At 42.6% G+C, this 25074-nt stretch overlaps 1 protein-coding gene and 1 pseudogene across 3 annotated transcripts; both read right to left on the bottom strand.

Annotated features, from left to right (window-relative positions):
* Nucleotides 1-272: 272 nt before the first annotated feature.
* Nucleotides 273-22197, bottom strand: LOC137165601 (protocadherin alpha-8-like). Of its 3 annotated transcripts, XM_067566914.1 has the most exons (3): nt 9800-9894; nt 6339-8946; nt 273-391 (listed from the first exon to the last, which is right to left on the bottom strand). In XM_067566914.1, exons 2-3 carry the CDS (start codon nt 8712-8714, stop codon nt 380-382), a joined length of 2388 nt encoding a protein of 795 aa, XP_067423015.1. In that variant the 5' UTR covers nt 8715-8946; nt 9800-9894; the 3' UTR covers nt 273-379. The 3 variants fall into 3 exon arrangements, with proteins under 3 accessions (XP_067423015.1, XP_067423014.1, XP_067423013.1); XM_067566913.1 differs by lacking the exons at nt 273-391; nt 9800-9894 and adding an exon at nt 22104-22197 and having other exon boundaries at nt 6172-8946; XM_067566912.1 differs by lacking the exon at nt 273-391 and having other exon boundaries at nt 6172-8946.
* On the bottom strand, nt 19715-22380 carry LOC137165602 (protocadherin alpha-6 pseudogene; annotated as a pseudogene).
* Between the last annotated feature and the right edge of the window lie 2694 nt (nt 22381-25074).

Genomic DNA, 25074 nt, shown 5'->3' with positions numbered 1-25074 from the left:
TTACATTACTTATATTGTGCATTGCCTTTGTGCTGGTCTTCTGCAAGTGCCTAAATGTTTATATCAGTGCAGGAGTTACATGGCATTCATACTGGAGCTGTTTAATTTTAATTTTTATTCTTAATGTTTTGCAAGTTTCCCTCTGCCTTACCTGCAGATTACTATTCTACACAAAGAGTGAAGTCGATTTGTTCTAGACTTCTTCCTCATTGACTTTACACCCTTTTAAATTGGAGAAGAAACCAATCTAATTATTTAATTAAAGACTGTATTTTAATGACTACACATAGATGAGCACAGTTATTGGTGTGTAAGAAACTTGAACGTTGGCATCTGAGTGCTTCCTTTTGCAACCTGAGTGTTCGTCAACGTTGTTTTTTCATGGAATTTCCTGTTTTTCAAAAATAAAATTGATCAAACAAATTCCATTCTATTTTTAGGCAATTAAATGCCTTGGGATGTACAATATGAAGGCTGTAAAACTAGGACTTATCTGGATCCTGCCTCACACAATACAGAGTTTAACAGAACATATATAATGGGGTTGCCTTCCGCATTCATGGAAATACCTATGGCTCCTATACAGCCTGACCTTTATGGTTACACACTTTCGCAGATCACATCACATAAACACTTGCATGGAGAGCCAGTAAAACATAAGCGATACAGATACTAAAACAGAATGTATCAGGTACATGTACACACACACAATGCCAATGGAACATCAGGAGATCTTTAGAAAGAAAACAAGAACCAATGCTCTGGGCAATGTCTCACAATCCTTTTTAAAATCAGCAAATCTCAATAGTATTTCACCAGACCACCCAAGAACACATCTGATTCCCGCCCGCTCCCCCCCCAGTTAAGATTAAAGATTTTACATGTATTTAAGCACTAGAGCTGTTTTCAGAAATGTTACATTTTTAAAGGAAAATAATACATTTTTTTTGCTTTCATTTAAAAATAATTAATCCATTTTAACCATTTCTCAAAAGCTGCTCTCTACTGAAACTAGACCTGCAATTTCCGCTAAAAATAAAAGTTTAAACAGGTTATGAGCAACTACAAAAGGTCCTTGAGAATGTAAATGTTTAGGCAACTTAACTATAAGTGTAAATACTTTCTCTCTGTGTATATATATATATTCTAGGGCAAGATCAGTAAAATACTGATAAAATATAGCTCAACGCCAAACTATTCTTCTAATTGTGCTATGTTACTAGAACCAGAGAATACATAAACCTATTGTATATGACACCATTTTTTAAACCTGATATTTGAGGCAGTTGCTCTCTTCCCCACCCCCACCCCCTTTTGCATTCTTGTATCCACGGTAATCTTGGGCATCCATGTGTGACTTTTTGCTTTTAATTAGTCTACTAGAAGCTTGGGATGTACGAAGAAGGTGGGAACAGACCCATTAAATGTTCAAATAATTCAACACGTTAGAACAGCTTCCCCAAATGTAAGGTATTGGCACCAACTTTCATCTACTCTTCGTGACAGGGAAGAGGGACCAACGCCTCTTGCTATTAGGAGACACCTGAGGAGACTGATAACTCCTCTCCCCAATGGAAGAAGTTTGTACAGCTGCCTGTCTTCTCCTGGCGAACATTTATATAGCCACTATATCAGTAAATCTTTTCTGGTTGTCCCAATCATATGCCAATAATGTTATCACAAATACAAGATTATCTTCCAGTGTATACTATGCTTGGTAACAGCACAAATTAAATCAGTCAAATTGTATATCAAAAAAACTTTCAAAGTGACAGGTGGCTAGCAATACACAACCCAAAAAACTGTTCCCTCCATCCAAAGGAAAAAATAACAGGATAAATATATTAAGATGTTCTCTTTACTATATTCATTTATTTCCTAATGTAATATCTTCTCCACTTTGTACTCCTGTTACATTCACTAGAAAGAACTAGATAAATTATGTAGCTGTTTCCTAAAACAACTTTTAGATCCCTGAGCAAAGGATCTCACACTCATAGTAGTTATTAGCTGACTTTCCGCAGAACTGGAGGTATAAAAATAAGTTATGATCATTCTTTTTAAACGTTCTAAAACGACTTCATTATTTTGCACGTTCCAGAATCCATTAATAGTGAATCCATTAATCTGGAAACCAAAAGCTGGAAATGACTCCTGGAAAGGAAGTACTTATAAGAGTTATAATGCATCACAGTTCTAAATAAACCATTGTTAATTTTTAAACAAAATCCAAAAGAAGGAGTTCATTAGAATGAATGGTATTTTGTATGTGAAAGCATCCAATAGCAGCGAATACAGGCAACATCAGAAACATGTATGATGGGATCAAGAAAGCTTCCGACTTCAAAGAAAACAGATTAATTGAAATCAACAACAGGGGAGACAATCAAAGACACACCAAGCAGATGGATCGCTAGGTAGAACACTATTCTGAGCTTTACCCCCTGAAAATATTGCTACGGATGCAGCCATCAATGCCATCGAAAGCCTGCCTGTTATGAACCAACTCGACCATGAACCAACTGTGGAGGAGTTTAGCCTTGCCGTAGATGGCCTCCCCAATGGAAAGGCCCCCAGAAAAGACTGCTTACCATCAGAGGTCATCAAATGTGGGAGACCTGTCCTACAGCAACACCTTTATGAGCTGATCTGTCTGTGCTGGAAAGGAGGCAAGTGCCACAAAAAATGAGAGACACCAACACCATCACTCTGTAAAAACAAGGACTACAGGAGCAAATATAACAACAGTCGTTGCATTTCCCTTCTTATTATCATAGCAAAAGCCTTTGTCTCAATTGTCCGGAATAGACCTCAGAACCTAGCAGACAGAATTTATCCCGAATCACAGTGTGGCTTCAGAACCTAAAGGTCTATATCAACATGATCTTCTCACTGAGACAATTGCAAGAGAAATGCACAGAACAAAAAAAGCTCCTTTACATAGCCTTTATCAATCTCTCAAAGGTTTCTGACATTGTGAGTAGAAGCAGACTATCTGTGCTTCTAGAAAAGATTGGATGTCCCCCAAAGCTCTTAAGCATGATTTGGTCCTTCAGTACAGTCCAATTTGATGGCTCAGTCTCTGAAGCTTTCCAGATTCGTAGCAGGATCAAGCAAGGCTGTGTACTTGCCCCAGCTTTGCTCAGGGTCTTTTCCTCGCTACTGAAACAAGCTTTTGGTTCCTCAGTTGAGGAAATCTACTTGCACACGAGATCTGATGGAAAGTTGTTCAATCGTGAAAGACTTAGATCTAAAACCTAGATTTGTGAGACCCTTACCCAACACCACCTCTTCGCTGATGATGCAGCAGTGGCAACCCTCTCTCCAAAATCTCACAGACAGTTTTTCTAACACCTGCCAAGACTTCGGGCTTACTATAAGCTTAGAAAAGATTAACATAACATGCCAAACAGTTGAAGAAGCAGCCTCCATCAACATCAAGAATTATGAACCTGAAGCGGTGAATGAGTTCACATACCTGGGGTCCACTATCACAGTCAACCATTCACTTGAAACAGAACTCAACATCCATATAAGAAAAGCTGCCACAATAATATCTAGACTGAACAAGAGGGTATATCAATAAACTGACGGAACACACAAAGATGTGTGTGTATCCTGCATGTGTTATCAGTACACTTCTGTATGGAAGCGAGACATGGACCTTCTACTCTCACCAGAAAAAAGGCTCAACAGCTTTCATATGCATTGTCTATGTCGAATTTTTGGAATCTCATGGAGGGACAGAGTCACTAACACAGAGGTGCTCAAGCAGCTCAGTATACCCAGCATGAAAATACTCCTTAAACAGAGGCACCTCTGCTGACTTGGACTTGTGCGCCGAATGAATGATGGGAGCACCCAAAGGATATCCCCTATAGTGACTTGGCATCTGGAAAATGACCTAAAGGAAGTCCAAAATTGCGTTTCAAGGATATGTACAAGCGAGACTTCAAATAAATGAATATGGATAACTGGGAAGATCACATTCAGGACCAGAGCCTTTGGAAACAAGAACTCAGTAAAGATCTCCAAAGCTAGGAGAAGAAGCAGTCCAGCTTGTAAGAGAAGAAAAGAGCTTGCAGAAGGCTGTGCCCAACAGGTAGAAACGCCACCTTTAAATGTAACAGGTACAGTGGAGATTGTTTCTTTCAAGTGGGTCTCTTCAGTGGCAGCTATGGCTGCCATAAAACCAACTGAGCACATTTTTTTACCTCTCAGGGGTGCATACCCATGGTCTCTGGAGACTGATGGATGACTACTACCACTATTTCGTATGATTCTCCAACAGATACACACTCTCATTAAGTTATTTACTTGTGCATTATCAGGAAAAGGAGAACTTCCAGGTAATAAAATCCATTTAAAAGCTAATAACAGATTGATAAATGAAAAACTGATCTACTATAAAATCTGTAATAAAAGAAAAGCCTATAAATTTTTGGTATACAAGCAATAGGCACACCCAGGTATTCCTCACTAAGATGTTTCTACTAGGAATACAGCCAGAAATAATATTTTAGAAATACACATTTTAAAAATATGGTATATAATTACATTAATTTCGATTCTTGCCTAGATTCTATGGAATCTTGTATAAGATTTCATATACCAAAGTGCTTTAGGTTGATAGTCTAGAAAGGAATATCACAAAAATTCAAATTTTTCCTAAAACACTTTTGAACTGCAGTTAAAAAAAAACAAAAACATATACCACGTTATAAGCAAGAGAGAAAAAGGCAAAAGACAAATGGAATCACCAACATTCTGGGGAGATCCAAGAAAAGGAAAAATGCTCTTGTAGGTATTACACAAGACTGGCAATCAAGAGTTCTACACTGTGTTTATGGATCTCTTGCAAACTTTCTGTAACTTTGGACAAATCACTTCACTGCTCCGGTTCTCAGTTTCCCCACAGAAGTAAGGGAATAATTACAAATACTTGGCAGTGCCATGATGAGAAGTAATTCAGAGCCAGCACTGTTCACCAGTCATTCCCCACATCAACCCAATTTTGAAATCTTAAAACTTACTTATAATAGGTTTTTAGTGGGAATAAAGTGTTGCATAGGCCTTGTGCAGTCCATCTTAACCCAATGCTTCAAAATGTTTTGGCTTCTTCAGATGGAAAATGTAGTAAGAAGTGAGAGCTTAAGGCCTGTAAAACAGGCTAAGGCCTAAATGGAAAAAGCCGAGTGAACAGGAGTATAAGGGGTCACTCAAGTTAACTGAGACTGGTATAGGAAAGTGCTGATTCTGCAAGGCTGTAAGACTGCCAAAATATTATTAAAATATGTGGTAGGTATAAGAGGTACCAAGATACTAACTCTCTGAAATGACACTTTGATGGGTAGAAATGATACATGGAGTGGCGGTGCCCAAATCAGCCAATCAACGGAAAAAGGTGGTATTAGACTATGTCAGGAGGGTGGCAACTACCTACGTGAAAGGGGGCAGACTGAAAGTGTATGTAACAGTGTATAAAAGAGGATGTCAGAGGGAATACCGGTGTCCGTTCTAGGGGATAATGGAAAGTCCCGCCATTGGGCCGAGACCATTGTAACGCCGCCAATATGAAACTGACCCAGAGATACTCTGTAAGTCATTTCTCATTGTGCCGCATGCAATAAACCTCACTTGGGCGCCTTCCTTACTCAGCTAATCTGTGGTCGTGTCGACTCATTCGATCGTGAGAGCCGTCTCAGTTTCCTGGCCAGAGCTGGGACAGCATCTACACAGGGACACACGCATGCAGCCTACACTGATAAACACCGGTGACCAACACACCGAGTACCGCTCTTCATGGTGTCCTCGTCATCAATGAAAAGACGCATATAAAGACCCATCTCTAATAACAAAAGTTCTAAGGAAATAATTCTTGGAGGAATTACTTAAAGGAATTACTTGGAGATATACTCCCCAGGCAAAGAACACAGCTGCTACCAACAGATCATGCCCAGTAATTTCTTCCTTATAAAAAGCTTAGTGTTTCTCGTGGAATTAACACTGGAGATGGTTCTACCGGGGAAAAAAAAAAGAGCAAACGATAGACTATAAAACTGCAAATTTATATGTATTCTATCCTTTGGCTTGTATCCATTCTAACTGACATCCTTCGAATTAAATTCGAATGCTACTAAAAACACTTACGTTTCACTAACTACATCCGAAGTACTCCTCTAAAAGCAACATACAGAAAGTAGGATCAGTATCGTCATTAAAATATGTATTTTACAAAAGTACAATTTCCAAGGCGAAACATCACTCATTACTTTTCAAAAATCAACAGTGACACACGGGAAACAAAGTATTAAGGCGGGAAACATTATTAAACCAACCGTTCCACAAAGATTGCGCGTCAGCTCCTGCTGTTTCTCCTTCTCCCCATTCTCCGAGGAATGAGGAAAGTTAGGGCTGAAAACCATCAGGTCATTCTTGGCGGCGCCTTCCCCTACACACAAGTTCCGGCTCTGGCGCTGGCAATAGGACCAACTCCCCACTTCGCTCGAGCACACCACGGTGGGTTTCCCAGACCCGTACATCACTTCCGGACCCGGATGGCATTTCAGACCGACATACACGATAATCACCAGCACAAACAGACTGGACACCGAGCAAATGCCGATGATTAAAGACACGTTCATGTCAACCAAGGACCCTTCGCTCCGGCCCGTCTGCCTCGAGTCCCATTTCACAGCCCGGGAACTCTCCACCAGGGACACACTGACAGTGGCTGTCGCTGACATCGCCGGCTCCCCATGGTCCTTCACCACGATCACGAGTGTCTGGCTGGGGCCGTCCGCCTCCTCCAAGGCCCGCGTGGTGCTGATCTCCCCGCTGTACAGACCCACCCGGAAAGGCCCCGCGGTCCTGGGCTCCTGCACCTCGAAGCAAAGCCACGCGTTGTAGCCAGAATCTGCATCCACGGCTCGGATCTTGCCCACCACGTGCCCTGCGCCGGCCGACAGCGGAACCAGCTCGGTCACGGGAGAGCCGCGGCCGGAGGGGGGCGGGGACACCGCGGGCGCGTTGTCGTTTTCATCCAGGATGAAGAGCTGCAGAGTCACGTTCCCGCACAAGGAAGGAAACCCGGCGTCCCTCGCGCTCACCTGGAACTGGAGCACTTGTAGCTCCTCGTAGTCAAAGGGCTGCAGGGCATAGATGTGCCCGCTCTCCGAGTGCACCGAGATGTAGCTGGAAAGGGGCTTGTCTCGGACACTGCTCTCCAGCACCGAGTAGCTCACAAAGGCGTTTTCCTTCAGGTCGGGGTCCGAGGCGGACACGGTGAAGAGATGGGCCCCGGGCGGGTTGTTTTCCTTCACAAACACCGTGTAAAGGGGCTGAGGGAAAGCAGGGGCGTTATCGTTCACATCCGCGATCGGCACCAAAATGCTGCTGGTAGCCGAGAGAGACGGGGCCCCTTCGTCTCTGGCTGTCATCACGATGTTATATTCAGACACGCGCTCCCGGTCCACGGCTTCCGCCAGCACCAGCGAGTGATAATTCTTAAAGGTGGAGACGAGTTTAAAGGGCACGTTCGGGGAGATGGAGCAGGTGACTTTGCCATTGTCCCCCGAGTCCCTGTCAGAGACGCTGAGAAGAGCCACCACTGTCCCCGGGGGAGCGTCCTCCGGAACCGGCAGAGAAAGGGAAGTCACAGCCAGCACCGGGGCGTTATCGTTCAAGTCTAAAATGTCTATCAGTACTTTGCAGTGTCCCACTAACGGCGGATACCCTTTATCCTTCGCCTCAATTTGAATTTCAAACAGATTCATGCCTTCAAAATCTATATTTCCTTTAACCCTGATTTCTCCAGTATTTTGTTCTATGCTGAAAACTTTTTTTACGTTTGGGGGAACATGGTTGTTAAACGAATAGGAAATATTCTTATTAATTCCCTCATCCATGTCGGTGGCGTTGAGTTTGATGACAACAGTCCCCTGAGTTGTATTTTCCAATAATCTGATTTCATAAACGGATTGATTAAAAACAGGGGCGTTATCATTGGCATCCAGCACGGTGATAATCAGCTGAACGGTGCCCGTGAGCTCCGGTTTGCCTCCATCAGTAGCTGTGAGTAATAAATGATGAACAGGGGTTTCCTCCCTATCGAGAGGTTTCTTTAACACAAGCATTAAAGATTTACTTTTCTCCTCGTTCGTTTTCTCCTCTAGAATGAAATGTTCGCTTGAGCTGAGTGTGTAGGTTAGCAGAGAGTTTGTACCAGTATCTGCGTCAGAAGCGCCCTCTAGTGGGAAACGCGAACCTGCAAGTGTCAGCGATTCTGCTATACTCAGATTTTGTTCATGTACGGAGAACACAGGAGCATTGTCATTTATGTCCTTTATCTCCACTTCCACATGAAACACCCTCAGCGGTTTGTCCACGATCACCTCTAGGTCAATGGCGCACAGGGGGCTCTGGCCGCACAGCTCTTCCCTGTCTATCCGCGAATTAACAAACAAAACGCCGGTCTGCAAATTTACCTCAAAATAGTCTCTCCTGCCTTCGGAGACCATCCGGAACAGCCGAGACACCAGCTCCGCGACCTCCAGCCCCAGGTCCTGGGCCAGGCGGCCCACAAAGGTGCTGTGTTTGGATTCCTCCGACACGGAATAACGGACCTGGCCGCTCCCCACCTCCCAGGCCGCGTGTAACAGAACCAAACGCAGCAGCTGCCTGGTTACCAGGAAGTCTCGCCGGAGAAGAGCCATCGCGGACGCGGGGCAGTGCCGATTTATAAATCAGTTTTTTAACTGTGCGGACAGGGAGTCCAGTGAATGAGGAGGTTGCGGTATCTGAACACAGTTTAATGTAATCCAGTCCTGTCACATCCGGGAGCCCTTCTGACGCGCTGACAGGCAGAATTGTCAAGGTTTCTGTGGGAGGAGCTGTGTTTTTTTTTCTTGTTGAAATGTCTCTCTATGCATCAGCGACACCTTGTGACTGAATGTGTAAATAAAACAGAGATTTTTTTCCCCATAATATGAATATCTTTTCTACTTAATCAGGACTTTCTGCAATCTTCCACTACTCTGCTAATAAAGTTCCTTCACAGGATTTTCACTTATTATACACCAGTACATTAGGAAGTAAGTTTGCTTTTCATCGTTTTCAGAGTGACTGACGATTGTTTACTGTGTACAATTTTATAATATCCATATAATATTTACTTTTTCTTACCTCCCAGTGAAAAATATAAGTAAATCAAACGTTAAACTTAATTTTGAATCTATAATTTAAAAAATATTTTTTCTGCAAATTTCACTCGAACCGGTGCTCTACTAATTCCACCAACTCACATTTTATCATGGGAAAAATATTTGTTAGTAAATGTGGATACCAGAAATTCACTCCCATCTTTTAACCGCATCGTAGTTCTGTGAGATATTAGCCATGAAAGTCGACTTAATATTTAAAAGATAGATACCAGGGCAATACTGTCCATTCCTCAGTGATTAGAATTATAAAAAGGGTAACTATTTTTCCTCTTTTGTCTTGTGAAACTCTTGAGAATTTATATATGTGTTTTGGATTTTCTTTCTTTCTTTCTTTCTTCTCCCCCACCTCACCACCTTTCTTTCTCACCACCTCCCCCAGAGAAGTAGAACCATGAGTTATGTAATTAAGTGTGTAGACGCTACATTAGTTATGTTCACCGTAACTGTTTTTCAGCAGCTGTCCCACAATGCCAGACATTGACTGCTCTGGTCTCTCTGAACTCCACTGCTTGGGATTATGGATATTGGAATCTCCTCACTCCCTTTTAAAGACCTGCAAATGTTTGAAATTCTGTTACCTGACTGCTCAGCTTGGCAAGCACACCTAGAAGCTCTCCACTGTTGAGTGCAGCTGCCCAGTTGAGCATGCCGGTAACATGCACCAGAAACACTCCTGCCTGGAGAAGACAGGAAATATTAGATCACTTGGGATTGTAGGGAGAAGTGATTGTGCAGGCACAGCTCTAAATCTTAACCAGCTGTACAAACATCAACATCTATGAGCAGATTGTTCAAGGGATGCAGGAGAAGGGTATGACAAGGACCAACAGCAGTGCTGTGTGAAGTCCGAGGAGCTGTGGCAGGCATACCAGAAGGCTGGGGAGGCCAACAATCGATCTTCTGCCAAGTTGCAGACCTGCTCCTTTTACAAAGAGCTGCACGCCATACTCAGCAGAGACAACACCACAGCACTGTGGATACCTCCGAGAAGCCTGAGTCACTGGCCCCTGCCATGAACAGTGAGGAGGAGGAGGAGGAGGTGGTAGACAAGTAAGAGGAGAAGGAACAGTATGGGGGACAAGTGACAGGGGGATCCAGCTGTGCAGCAAGCCAGGACCTAATTTTAACATCACTGTAGTCCAGCCAATCTGGGCAGTCAAGCCCCGGTGAGTCCGATGCAGGGGAAGGAACTTCTGGTAAGTGTGCAGGGAAATTTTCAATTATGTGGATAGCACACCAACCAAGCAGGACACATTTTTTGGCTTTTCATTAATTTACTTGTGCTGGAAGAGGTAGTGGTACAACCAAAACAGATAAGGCTGTTATCTGCTTTTCATTCTCCTCCAGAATTAGGCAGAAAGACAGGGGGTGGGAGGGCAATGTGGAGCAGTTTGTTTATGTATACAGGTATGTCCCTTGAATCCTCCTGAAAGAACTTTCATGGAGGTACTCTGCAGTCCTCTGCAGAAGGTTTCTAGGGAGGACTGCCTTATTCCTTCCTCCGTGGTACGACACTTTCCCACACCACTCAGCAATAACTTCAGCAGGTGCCATTGCAGAACACAGGCAAGCAGCACATGGGCCCTGGAAGCTTGGGATGCCAGCAGTAGCTGTACATTCTGTGCCTTTGTTACCTTCAGGAGTGAGAGATCAGCTAAAATCACCATCGCCTGTGGAAAATGGTGCCAGTATTCAGTTTTAGTACTGTACTGTACGGTATGCTACTAAGTTAATGCAACTGAGCAATTCCTTCCTCATTTCCCCAACCCCCAGCAGGTCATAGTCAGGACACTGTGACTGGTGCCATGCACAATCAATCCCAAGAAGAAGTGAAAATGTAGTGCCTAAAACTTTAGGGTAGCAAAGACTGAGTTTGGCATCTTAAGTTTCACTTTCTGTGTGTTTTATCTGCAGTTGTTGCCATTGCACCCTTCAGGGTTTTCACATCCATACCTGCAGAATGTCTGGGCTAGATAAGGAGAAGAAAGAAGAGGACTTAGGATGACATGTTCAGTGAGATCCTGCAAGCCAGTGCTGCATCGAACCATGAGCACAGGGCCTAGAGGAGGAATACTGAGCAGTCTGGAAAAGGAAAGAGTAGAGAAGAGAAAAGTGCAGGAAAAGGAGAGGGAGATACACCAGGACATAATGGGTCTTCTCCAACAGCAAACACAGATGTTGCAGAGTCTTGTGGGACTACAGGTTCAACAATCGCAGGCTCACCTCCCTCTGCAGTACACAGAGAACTCCATTCCAGCACCTTCCTACACACCCTCAAGATTCCACAAGACACCAGGGGCCACAGCACTACCCCTACCATTCCATTCCAAGGGATATTAAAGACAATCCCAGCTTTAGTTACACTAATCTGTGAAAGCCATAGTTGGTATATGTGTAGCTGAAATGGACACATCTGTTCTTTTCCTTTCAAAAGTGCAGTTCTCTTCATTTATTGTTTTGTCATTTTTTAAAGTATTTGTTTAAAAATTGCACAGGGTTTTTTTTCACTAATTATGTTATAGAATAAAATTCTATTATTTGGAACATTAATTTTCCTTTATTAGTTCACAACATATACAGCTGAGTGCTCAGCAATTTTGAAAGCAACCAATTACCGGTTGCTACACAGTGTCACAAAACTTAGAGGATCGGTCACAAACAAAATTAATAGGTGCACTGACAATGTTGTATTCCTACATGTACAGCAATCAGCACACAATTCCTACCAGGGTCAGGTAGAGTACACTACACAACAGACACTACTCTGGCTCGGTGTTAAAATGGTCTTTCAAAACCTCCCTGAGACATGTAGCTCCATGCTGAGCTCTTCTAATAGCCATAAACAGACTTCAGCGAGAAACTGCAGAGCTGGAACTCATATGTAAACTTGACACAACCAGACTGGATCTGAATAGGGACTTGGAATGGTTATCTCATTACAAGAAGTAATTGTCACTGTTCACACATTCTCACCTTCTAATCAATGGTTGTGAATAGGCCTCGTCTACCCTAACTGAATTGACTTTGTTAGCATATTCCCTCCACATTGTTGTTTCTTACCTTTGGATGTATATATATACCTCCTATCTGTGATTTCCATTTCATGCATCTGACGAAGTGGGTTGCAGCCCACGAAAACTTATGCCTGCAGAAATTTGTTAGACTTTAAGGTGCTACAGGACTCTCGTTGTTTCTAATAGCCTTGTGTCTGGCTGTTCAAATTGAGCAGACAGCTACCTCCACCCTACACCCCAGCAGAAACCTTTCCTCCTTTGCTTCACAGATATTATGCAGGACACAGCAGGCAGCTATAACTATTGGGATATTTTTCTCAGTGAGATGCAATCTTGTAAGTAAACAACACCAACAACCCTTTAAATGACCAAAAACATATTCAAGTGTCATTTTGCACCTGCTGAGTCAGTAGCTGACTTATTCCTTGGTGCTGTCAAAATGGCCTGTGTACCGCTTCATGAGCCATGGAAGCAAGAAGTAGGCTGGGTCCCCCAGGATAATTACTGGCATTTCAACATTCCCAATGGTAATCCACAGGCCAGGAAAGAGAGTTCCTGCTTGCAGTTTTCTGAACAGTCCTCTGTACTTAAAGATTTGAGCATCATACACATTCCATGACCAGTTCACATTGACATTGGTAAAGCATCCCCAGTGCTTGCACAACCATAGAAAAGTAGTCCTTTCTATTGATGTACTCAGTGGCAAAGAGGTTGGGACCAAAATAGGGATATGCATGCTGTCTATCACTCCACTGCAGTTCGGGAATCTCATAGTTGCAAAATCATCCACTATGTCTTCCAAATTGCTAAGAATCACATTCCTGCATAGCAGGTAACAATTAATGCCCTGCATACTTGCATCACAGTGGCCCCTGTGATGGCTTTCCCAAGTACTAACTGATTCCTGAATAATCAGTAGTATTCTGGCATTGCAAGTTTCCACAGCGTGATTGCCTCTCACTTCTCCATTCTCAGTGGACCTTTCATTTTGGTGTCCCTGTACTTGAGGCCTGGGGCAAGCTTAGCACACACATCCAGGAATGTGGCCTTGTGCCTCTAAAGGTTCTGCAGCCACTTCTCAACATCCCAAACCTGCATTATGATGCAATCCCACCAGCCAGTGCTTGTTTCTTGAGCACAGAAGCAGCATTCCATTTGCAGCTCCTACATGAGTGCCAACAACAACATGTAATTGGTTCTCACTACGTCCCATAGCAATCTGTCCTCCAAGGAATCATAATGTTCCCCATTTAATTAGTTCTTTTTCAGCTCTTCAAATGCTGTGCTTGCAACACTCATGACAATAGTGCAGAGCTGTGCAGACTTCTATCAGAGATGGTGGACAGTGAAGAGGGCTGTTTTGGGTTTGTAGAATTTTGAAAAAAGGTGTAAAAATTGTGGAATACAGATATCATTATCAGATGGAGACAGCTGCAAACTGGGAAGTTGACCCCAGGCTCCCAGTCACCCATGTGTTGACTTGATTTGGCCCCATCATGCATCTCCAAAACTTCCCAAAATCAGTGCACTTGACAGTGGTGAGTTGCAAAGAGGGATGCCTACCTATGAAGCACCACACTTTGTATCAACACAAGCATTCCTAGTGAGTACGTGCGCCACTGACACAAGAAGCTAAGTATGCACAGATGCCAATTATGCACTAACTGCGGCAGCTGTATATTGATGTAAGTTGAGTTGACATAAGATTGTAGTGTAGACATGGCCTAAGACTTTCATCACCATCAGTCACTCCCATCAGCCTTCCTTCAACAAAAAATCCCTTAAAAATATACAGACTATGAAGTGTGTCCTGTAGGTCAACACAGTCATGTTGTAATGCACCAACAGTGAGCAAGTACTAGACTCAGGAGGCCCTTGGTGAAAAATATTTGGCTTCCAATCCTCTCCCAGTTTTAATTAGGGTCTTATTAGTTCAGGTACCTCAGCTGATCTCAGTGGAGCAGACAGGCAATCTGATTTCACTTTTAATTGTACAAAGAGAGTGGCAGACCCTGACATACATAAGAAATAAATATTTAGGTCTTTATAGGTTAAATTCAACAACATAAAGTGCACATAGAATTGAGCTGCAAATTAATACAATTAATACAGAATGGGTATAATACACACTCTGAGAAGCACCATCAAGCAGGTAGCCATGTTCTGCGATAGCTGATGTTTCTGGGTGTCTTTCAGATGTTACCCACTGTATAATGAATTGCAGTAATCCAATATGGAAATGATAAAACCATGGATTACTGTGGTGAAGACCACATCCAAAATAAAAGGATTCAACTTCCTAGCCAAGGATAAATGGCAAAACTCATTCTTAGTCATTGCTATCTAGATTTCCAGATGCACTTGAAGATTCCACAGAACGGTGGACTAAACTATTTCATAGAAACTAAAATCTGTGAATCTCAGAAACAAAAAATGATTCCACACTCTAATATTAGAAAAGGGACACTGCTTCTGCCATTTCTTCCAATTATTTATCCCACCCAACCAGAATAATCTGAATATTACCTAAGCATTAGCCAGACCTAGCAACTGAACCATCAGAAGACATCACAGGCAAAAGTGCCTTACTATGTTGCCTAAGAGTTTCTTGTACACATTAAAAAGGTGAGATAAGAATAGTAATCCACATAAATCCACTTTGGGCTAATAAGAAACCACCAATGATAAGTCCTGTCATAGAAAAAGGAACTAAAGCACTCAAATTCAACTCTCTCGCCAACCCTGCCAGAGTTCACAGCGATGTCAATAATCTCATTATTAAAACTTTCAAAAGCATCTGATTGAATTGCCTAAAATAATCAGCATGGACACTTGATCTTGATCCATTGCCAGAAGGAGAGGACTGATATACAAGATAAGTACAGTCAGTATCTTTACTATACCCAAGTCTAAATCTGTATTGATTGAGGTCAAGAATATCTGGATCATAGGACCACAGAAAATGTCATTCTGGGTCAGACACATGGTCCCTCTAGCCCAGTATCCTGTCTCCAACAGGGCCGATACCAGATACTTCAGAGAAAAGTGAAAGAAACCAAACAATAGGAAGAGGTGGGATAATCTGCCCTCTATAAATTTCTCATCTTAATCTCTAACTTTAGAAATTGTCTTAAACCCTGAAACAGGAATTTTTGTGTGCCTTCTAAAACTTTTTAGCATTAACTATTATCATTCTAATTATTTTTATCATCTGCTTAAAAGTTCAATCTCTCTTTGTGTCTCACAACATTTTTTACCACAACAAAATCCTGTGACAACAACTTCCACAGTCTAATAACACATGAATGACTGAAAAAGTGTTTCCATGTGTGACGCTGTTGGAGTAGGTGCCAGCTCTTATCAAGGCTATAGCAATTGCTGAGCTGTGACAAATGACAAATGAGCTGAGCAATGACAAATTCATACCTGGAAATCAGACCAATTTACTGTATGTTAGTATTCTTCAAAATAGGTGTTAGACTTATAAGGACTTGTTTAGCATTTACACTCTGTAAAATGCTTTTAAGTTGCTGAATGCATTAATCTTACTTGTAATGTCTGTATCCTATGCTATAAGGTAATATTAAGTTTTGCTTTACAACTATAAAAATGCCTGCTCCGAACTTGTGAACCCAAGCAGGAGTGGTTCCCCAACCCATCAAGAAGGATTAGCAACACTAAGCGGGCCATCATAAAACATCACAATACAAAGACTGGGTTGATGGTCCTCTTATACCCATGAAGGTTCTACATGTGAGAAAACTGGTCCCATCAGCTTGAGTTATGGAAGAAGGAAATAAAGATAGCTGACATGAAAATTCTTAATCTTTTTGCTGTTTAGACTCTCACAGGGCTAGAGCTAAGAAACAAAAGCAGAGATCCCTAGGGTCAACTTGGGTTAGCCCTAAAAGATATTCACTGCTGACAGATTATTACAACTCTGTCACCTTTTGGAACCATAGATTGTAATTCATTTATATATGGTGCCTGCATTAACCGGTAAATAACTCTCTCATTTCTTTTTCCTAGTTTATAAATCTTTAGTTAGTTTACTATAGGATTGGCTACAGCCATGGTATAAGATTTTAAAATCACTCTTTATCATAGTTTGTCCACTTCAGATTGCTATTTATGCTTGCCTTCACTCTAGCTCAGTGTTTCTCAATTATATTTCGCCGCGGCACCCATGCGCAGCCATGCGATACCCTCCACCGACAACTCCAGGAAATCTTCTCCTTTTCAGCGGCGCGGTGTAGGCTGGTTTTGGCAGCGTGCTCTGTAAGCAGTTTTCAGCGGTGCGATCAGCTGTTCGGCAGCGCGCTCCCATTGGTTCGGCAGCGCCATCTGCTGCTCGGCGGCACGCTCATGGTTTTTTGGTGGCGCCATCAGCTGTTCCACGGCGTGCTCACAGCTGTTCCGCGGCGCACTGCCAGCTGTTCTGCGGCGCGCGATTTGTGTTGATTTTGGTGGCGCAGTTCCACTTTTTCGCAGAACCCTTCAACTCAGCCCGCGGAACACCACTATTTGAGAAACACTGCTCTAGCTATTTACCTTCCTGCTCTATCTCTTTGTCTGTCTGTCTATGCTATTATTTCTAAGAAAGTTATCACTGTGGTATCTAAGTGCCACGGCCATCTCTATACTTAGGTGATCTGTGACCAAGAATCAAGATAAGAGGAGATATGAGAGCAATTAACCATAGTTCAGGACTACAAGTTCTTAGATCACCTAGTAGGCCATTGACACATGCTATATACCCTTCCTGTACAACGGAAGAAACCATATCCACCTGACGGCATTGTTTTAATTGATGATGTCACTAGAGATCACTTTTATTATCATGCAGATGTGGGGAGGGTGGTTATGTTATGAAATCTTAGTGCATTGAACTTCAATCCTGGTGTGCCTACAACTCCCACTTAAATCATTGTCAGCAGTGTTGTTGTAGCAGTGCTGCTCCCAGGATAAGAGAGAGAATAGGTGGGGGAGGTAATACCTTTTGTTGAGCCAACTTCTGTTGGTGAAAGAGGCTTTTGAGTTCCACAGACCTGAAGAAGAGCTCTGTGGAACTCGCGAGCTTACCCTTTCACACACAGAAGTTAGTACAATAAAAGATATCACCTCACTCACCTTGTTTCTCTGACGCCACATCTACACTTACCTGGAAATTTAGCGGCAGTCGATGGGAGTTACACAAGCTATGCAGAGTAGTTTGCATAACTCCCGTTGACTTTGTAACTCCTCTTCTACATGGCGTCTTCACTGTGCTGCACCGAAGGAAAATGTGTTCCCGGAGATGCAGTGCTACACCAGTTGAGGGGGTGGTTTTATTGCATCGACTTCTGGATCGATTATGCACGTCTTCACTTACTGCTCAATCAATCAGGATAGATTGATCTGATGGTGGCAAATTTGCAACTGTCAGTGAAGACATATCCTCAGTTAAAATTACTGGAAGTTTTTAATGCACAAGGAATGCAGGATATGCCCTTTCTATTGCTACTACATTATATCAAAATGGCTCCATCAAGTAGAAAAAGCCAGGGCCAACTTCTGTCTCCTTTTACTGAGAGGAAAGGATGCACAGTTGACCAGTCTCTATCTCAAGCAGGAAACACCTGCATAGCCTAATAATGCTCCTCCACAGTGTGAGAAGTGTGAAGCGCTGTCAGCATGTCCATGTTCCATGCTCATGTTGTTCTCAAATACAGACATTTCTGATCCTGTTCGGTAGTCTTACTATCTAAGGAAGGAATGGGACCTATCTTATCATGTGAACAAACCTGGAGAACGTCTAAACACATTTTCTTTCATCCTCCTTATTTTTTTATATCTATTTTCTTTTTCCAGTTTGCAATCCTGTCAACCTTAGTATAAAAATCCTTACATTTTGTATCTGTTTTACATCAAAATTTTATTCTCCACAGCCTTTTCATAGAAAAGGGGACCAGAAAATTATAACGTAAGGTAATTTTCTCAGAAATAATAAAAAAATTGTCTTATAATATTCTATGGTCCAATACCAAAAAACGAAGTTAAAACTTGGAAACCAGCATCTGCAAGTGATTTTGCAGCATCAGAGAAAATGAGGTAAAGGTAATAAAATACTTTCCTACAATTTAGTTTTGATTAATAACAATTCTCATATAAATGAATGTTCAAGAGTGAAATAAAATCCAAGAAAAACATTCCATGGCAGTACATGATCTTTACCTACTTTTGACAAGATACTCCCTTTTCCCCATAAAGTTAGCTGGTTTCTATTACTAGAAAGGATAGATTAACATTTCTGCTTCCAAGGGAATGGCAGTCTGTTTTACAGCTATTACTAGTTCAATATGTTTAAAATAATACAAAATCATCCAACATATGTGAAACAGGATCCCTTAAGTGAAAAGTAGTTCTTGAGTCTTTCTTGAGTGAAGAGTAGTTATTACAAACCAGTATTAAGTATGAATAATACTTCATACCTAATTTAAAAAAAATTCTATTAACGTTTCTTGTCAGCAAAATTTTACTTTTAAAATGACATAATTCTATTGCTCCCAGAGCTTTAGTCGCAATATATGATAAAACAAAGAACATAATATTAATTCCCACATCCTGTAAATCCATTTCCATGCTGCATTTTGAGAAAAAATGCAATACACACCCATATAAAGATTAAATTAATGGAACAATAAAAGAATCCAGTTTCAAAAAGAGACGCAAAGACAAAATCGTCTTTTGTCCATCCTGTTCACAGGGGAGACAAGGGAAGCTTTTCTCTGACTTTAGAGGGAGTAGGATAGGCACCTTTGTGAGGAAGGATGTGAGGTGGCAGGTCAGGTTTCTATCCCCGCCCAGTCACACGCTTCTTCTATAACTTTTGACAAGTCATTTCACTTCTCTATACGAATACCTCATCTACGAATGGAGACACTTCTATCTAACTCACAGGGCTTTTGGCAGGCTTCATCACGTAAGTCAGTGAGAGTTTAGCCCTTGACTTCCGGGAGCGTGATCAGAACCTGGGTTAACATTTTTCTGAAGTGGTTAGGCATCTTCAGATAGATTTCGCTATATAACTGAAAGATTATTAATTATTAATTAATTAATTAATTATTAAATTAAGTACGAAAATAAAGAGTAGGCAAATCAATGGCCATAACTAATGAGAATTAAAAAGATAAACTAGCTAGTTTTATAATGTCAATTGTACAAGAAAAGAAAAATGTTTTACCCGGGGTGAAGGTTCTATAATAATGCAGACTGCAAATGAGGATGTAAATTTCGCAGATTTCCTTTTAGATAAAACATGAAAACAGAAAAATACATATATAGAAATCAAGCCTTCCATTGCGCAATATAAACGATAAGGATAACGACCAATTAGAAACAAATCTTCAGATCAATTTCTGTTGGACATCAAAATCTGCACGCTTAACACTCCGTAATATAACTCAAAGCATATCGGGAACAATATTATTTAACATAAGATTGAAATAAATAGACAATAATTATATTCCAATTATATTTTCCTGTGTATGCAACCACCAACTTTAACCGTAGCGGAATAAATCGCTAAAAATCAGAAGATTCACATCAAACTACCGCTATTGTTATTACTATTATTTTAAAAAACTTCAAATAAGATAACGAATCACTAGAATAGCTTGAACTATCTCTTAGAATAAAAGAAGTTGCGGCCGTTCTAAAAAAAATACAGGACAATGTCACTGACCGTTCCACAGAGATTGGCCGCCAGAGCCTCCTGTTTCTCCTTCCCCCCGTTCTCCGCACACTGAGAAAAGTTAGGGCTGAAAACCATCAGGTCATTCTTGGCGGCGCCTTCCCCTACACACAAGTTCCGGCTCTGGCGCTGGCAATAGGACCAACTCCCCACTTCGCTCGAGCACACCACGGCGGGTTTCCCAGACCCGTACATCACATCCGGACCCAAATGGCATCTCAGGCCAACATACACGATAATCACCAGCACAAACAGACTGGACACCGAGCAAATGGCGATGATTAAAGACACGTTCATGTCAACCAAGGGCCCTTCGCTCCCGCCCGTCTGCCTCGAGTCCCATTTCACGGCCCGGGGACTCTCCACCAGGGACACGCTGACAGTGGCTGTCGCTGACATCGCCGGCTCCCCATGGTCCTTCACCACGATCACGAGTGTCTGGCTGGGGCCGTCCGCCTCCTCCAAGGCCCGCGTGGTGCTGATCTCCCCGCTGTACAGACCCACCCGGAAAGGCCCCGCGGTCCTGGGCTCCTGCACCTCGTAGCAAAGCCACGCGTTGTAGCCAGAATCCGCATCCACGGCTCGGATCTTGCCCACCACGTGCCCTGCGCCGGCCGACAGCGGAACCAGCTCGGTCACGGGAGAGCCGCGGCCGGAGGGGGGCGGGGACACCGCGGGCGCGTTGTCGTTTTCATCCAGGATGAAGAGCTGCAGAGTCACGTTCCCGCACAAGGAGGGAAACCCGGCGTCCCTCGCGCTCACCTGGAACTGGAGCACTTGCAGCTCCTCGTAGTCAAAGGGCTGCAGGGCATAGATGTGCCCGCTCTCCGAGTGCACCGAGATGTAGCTGGAAAGGGGCTTGTCACGGACACTGCTCTCCAGCACCGAGTAGCTCACAAAGGCGTTTTCCTTCAGGTCGGGGTCCGAGGCGGACACGGTGAAGAGATGGGCCCCGGGCGGGTTGTTTTCCTTCACAAACACCGTGTAAAGGGGCTGAGGGAAAGCAGGGGCGTTATCGTTCACATCCGCGATCGGCACCAAAATGCTGCTGGTAGCCGAGAGAGACGGGGCCCCTTCGTCTCTGGCTGTCACCACGATGTTATATTCAGACACGCGCTCCCGATCCACGGCTTCCGCCAGCACCAGCGAGTGATAATTCTTAAAGGTGAAGACGAGTTTAAAGGGCACGTTCGGGGAGATGGAGCAGGTGACTTTGCCATTGTCCCCCGAGTCCCTGTCAGAGACGCTGAGAAGAGCCACCACTGTCCCCGGGGGAGCGTCCTCCGGAACCGGCAGAGAAAGGAAAGTCACAGCCAGCTCCGGGGCGTTATCGTTCACATCTATAACCTCTAACTCAATATTGCAGTGTCCTGACAAAGGAGGGTTACCTCTATCTTTTGCCTCAATTTGAATGTCAAATATATTAATTTCTTCGAAATCCAAATGGCCTGTGACTCTGATCTCTCCTGTATTTGGAACAATACTGAACATATCTCCTCCAGTGGGAGGAACAAAACTGCTAAAATAATATGAAATATCTTTATTACTTCCTTCATCCAAATCTGTGGCGTTGAGTTTGATGACTAATGTCCCATTAGCTGCATTTTCTAACAATCGGATTTGATAAATTGACCGATTAAATACAGGCGCGTTATCATTCACATCCAGCACAGTGATCACCAGCTGAACTGTGCCTGTGAGCTCCGGTTTGCCCCCATCAGTGACCGTGAGTAATAAACGATGCATGGGGGTTTCCTCTCTGTCCAGAGGTTTCTTTAGCACCAGGACTATAGATTTTTTATTTTCATCATTTGATTTAACATTGAGAGTGAAATATTCACTTGAGCTGAGTCTATAGATTAGCACAGAGTTTGTACCAATATCTGCGTCTGACGCGCCCTCTAGTGGGAAGCGCGAGTCTGGAAATCTCGATTCTGCAACAATTAGATTTTTTTCATGTACTGGAAAAACAGGAGCATTGTCATTTATGTCCTTTATCTCCACTTCCACATGAAACACCCTCAGCGGTTTGTCCACGATCACCTCTAGGTCAATGGCGCACAGCGGGCTCTGGCCGCACAGCTCTTCCCTGTCTATCCGCGAATTAACAAACAAAACGCCGGTCTGCAAATTTACCTCAAAATAGTCTCTCCTGCCTTCGGAGACCATCCGGAACAGCCGAGACACCAGCTCCGCGACCTCCAGCCCCAGGTCCTGGGCCAGGCGGCCCACAAAGGTGCCGTGTTTGGATTCCTCCGGCACGGAATAACGGACCTGGCCGCTCCCCACCTCCCAGGCCGCGTGTAACAGAACCAAACGCAGCAGCTGCCTGGTTACCAGGGAGTCTCGCCGGAGAAGAGCCATAGCCGACGCGGGGCGGGGCTGGTTTATTAATCAGCGCTTTAACTGAAGGGTAGAGTCCAGTGAGTGCGGTACCTCTGAAAATTGTTCCATTTAATCCAGACCGGTCACATCCGGGAGCCCTCCTTAGGCGTTGACAGGCAGGATTCTCAAGGCTTCTGTGGGAGGAGCTGTGTGTTTCTTTTTTTCTGAAATATCTTTTTAGGCGACAGCGACATCGTGTGACGAAATGTGTAAGTACAATTGCAAATCATGCCTTTCAATTTTTCTGAATCTAAATAACTATTTTTTCTTCATTCGGAAATATTTCGTATATTTTACTAACCCACTAACTATAGCGCCTGTTACGTTGTAATAGTCTTTTTTATTATTAGCCAGTTACTGAAATAAATGCCTTTTATTTTGTCCTATTTTTATTTACGGTGAATATTTCGTAAATTTGGTCTATATTTTCTCTATATTCAAATTTTCAATAAAGATATTCCTATTTTAAATTACTATTAGCACCAAAAATATACCAACCCTACTCCACATATTCACAAAGACACACACACACTCCTAATTACCCGATAACAGTTGCTATTAACAGCTATGTCAGCTCTCTTTTAAAATATTAGTTGTTTCAAACATAAAATGTAATAAACTTTGCTGGATATCTGAACTATGAACAGTTGTCTTAATGTTTGAAGTCTATATATATGCAGGACCTGGGGGGTCAAAAGAGAGCAAACTCCTGAGCTAATGACTCTTCGGTAAAAATGTCCTGCTTCCAACTGTAACCTATTCAAACCAGAAAATTGTTGGTTCTGGAGCCTCAGCTGATCTCTAGTGGCGTGGTATCAATCAGACAATCTCCGATGTACTCAGGGCCATTTGGGACTTTGTAGGTTAGAACTGGTATCTTCAGTTTTATTCAGGAGCGAACTGTACACTACTGCAGTTAAAGTCGCAGGGGTGTAGTTCGCTCTCTGCCAGAAGCGTCACTTAACAATCAGGTAAAACATATTTTGCATTAGCTCAGATTCCTGAGTTCCCCCACATAACCAAAGCTCAAGATGTTTAGCTTTTCATCTGACGTCTTCACGTGTCAGTTAAACAGATGGGAGAAAAGATTAGAACCCTGCAATAATTCACGTGAGCTACCCCTTAGAAAGACGAGAAATCACCTAATACATACCTTCTGGGCCCTTTCAAAAAGAAAGGTAAAGATAGCCAAGAGCAAATGCATCCAATCCTGCCAAGGTCCACAAAATCTCACTCTCAATGACATCAAAGGCAGTTAATATACTCAACTAAAATAGTCCACATGGACACTTGCGCTTCATCCAGGAGGTCATTGACCAGCAAGAACAAGGAAGGCTCCATGCCATAGCCAGAATGCTGGAACATGCCCATAAACACTAAAGAGCAACAATACGGTTTTCCCCAGCTGGAAAAAGCTTGCGTCATCTGCCTTCTCTTGTAGGCAGGTAAGTTTGGGCTGCTGGCCTTCTGCTCTCCCAAGCAGGAAACACTTAGTAGCCTGGTAGTTTCTCTCCACAATGGAAAAAGTCTGTATGTTTCCTCTTATGTGAGGAAGCTGGTATTTGAACACTCTTTTATACATATATATACACACATTTCATGATCTTGATGGTGTCACATGCAAGCTGTTGCCTTCCAATATCTACTTGCTTGCTGGGGCAAATAACAGCACAATTGTAATCATGTCGGGTTCTAACCAGTCTGCAATGGAAAATCAAATCATGCTAATCTGTTAGACTTCTTTTAATACGTCAATAAAATAGCAGATAAAAAATAACCAGTTGACACAATTTATTTACACTTACAAAAGACCTTTGACAAGGTTGCATACAGGTGGCCACTAAAGAAGCTAAGTATTCTTGAGGTGAAAGGCCAAGTATTGTCTTGGGTCAAAAACAGACAATGAGACAGAAATAAAGGGCTGAATTAAATGGTCAAATTTCATCATAGCAAAAGTTAACAGCGGTGTGACTCAGTTTGAAATATGAGTGACCATTTATAATATTAGTAATACCAATGTGACAAAATTGCAATGAATATTCCAAGAAATGGCATATAAGATGTCAACGGAAAAGATTTGATTTGCTAAATACGATAAGCTTATCTGTATCTATATATCGTCTATAACTATGTATCATCTTTGTATTGTAAGTTATGAATATGTGTGATATATCTGCATCTCCAACTTGTGTTGTGTTACCGGGTGAAACCCCCAGACAGATTAAGATCAGCACTATTCAGCCTACTTGATGACCCATCCAGGGAAATCATTTATACAAGGCACTCAGGGAGAGAAGCTAGGGGCTACGCCTATGCGTCAGAAGGACATGTAGGGAGGGACATGCCTGTAAACAGGGGACTCCAAGAACTTTTCCATGCCCATGTGCTGTGAACTTGTGTTTGAGACAAACCACGTGGCAAAGGCTCTAAAAGGCAGCTGCAACATCTCTGTTTTGTCTTCAGTTCTGACCTGTGGATCAACTTCTCTTCAGTTGAGGCTTTAAACAAAGGACAGAAAGACCCATCCAGGTACTGGATGTACTCCAGAGGAACTTCAAAGCCAGCAAACTCACCAATACTGCTAAGAATCTGATATATATGCACTTTGAAATCATATACATGTATCTGAAAGCGTTGATAATTTAACATCTCTCTTCTTGTTTGTTTCTTTTCTTTTATAATAAACTTTTAGCTTTAGATACTAAAGGATTGACTGGCAGCG

The sequence above is a fragment of the Emydura macquarii genome, unplaced genomic scaffold (genome assembly GCF_026122565.2).
Source record: "Emydura macquarii macquarii isolate MOO-44397 ecotype Brisbane River unplaced genomic scaffold, CSIRO-AGI_Emac_v2 contig_2768, whole genome shotgun sequence".
Classification (NCBI taxonomy): domain Eukaryota; kingdom Metazoa; phylum Chordata; order Testudines; family Chelidae; genus Emydura; species Emydura macquarii.
Note: the sequence above shows the minus strand (reverse complement) of the source record. Positions and strands in the feature narration are given on the sequence as shown.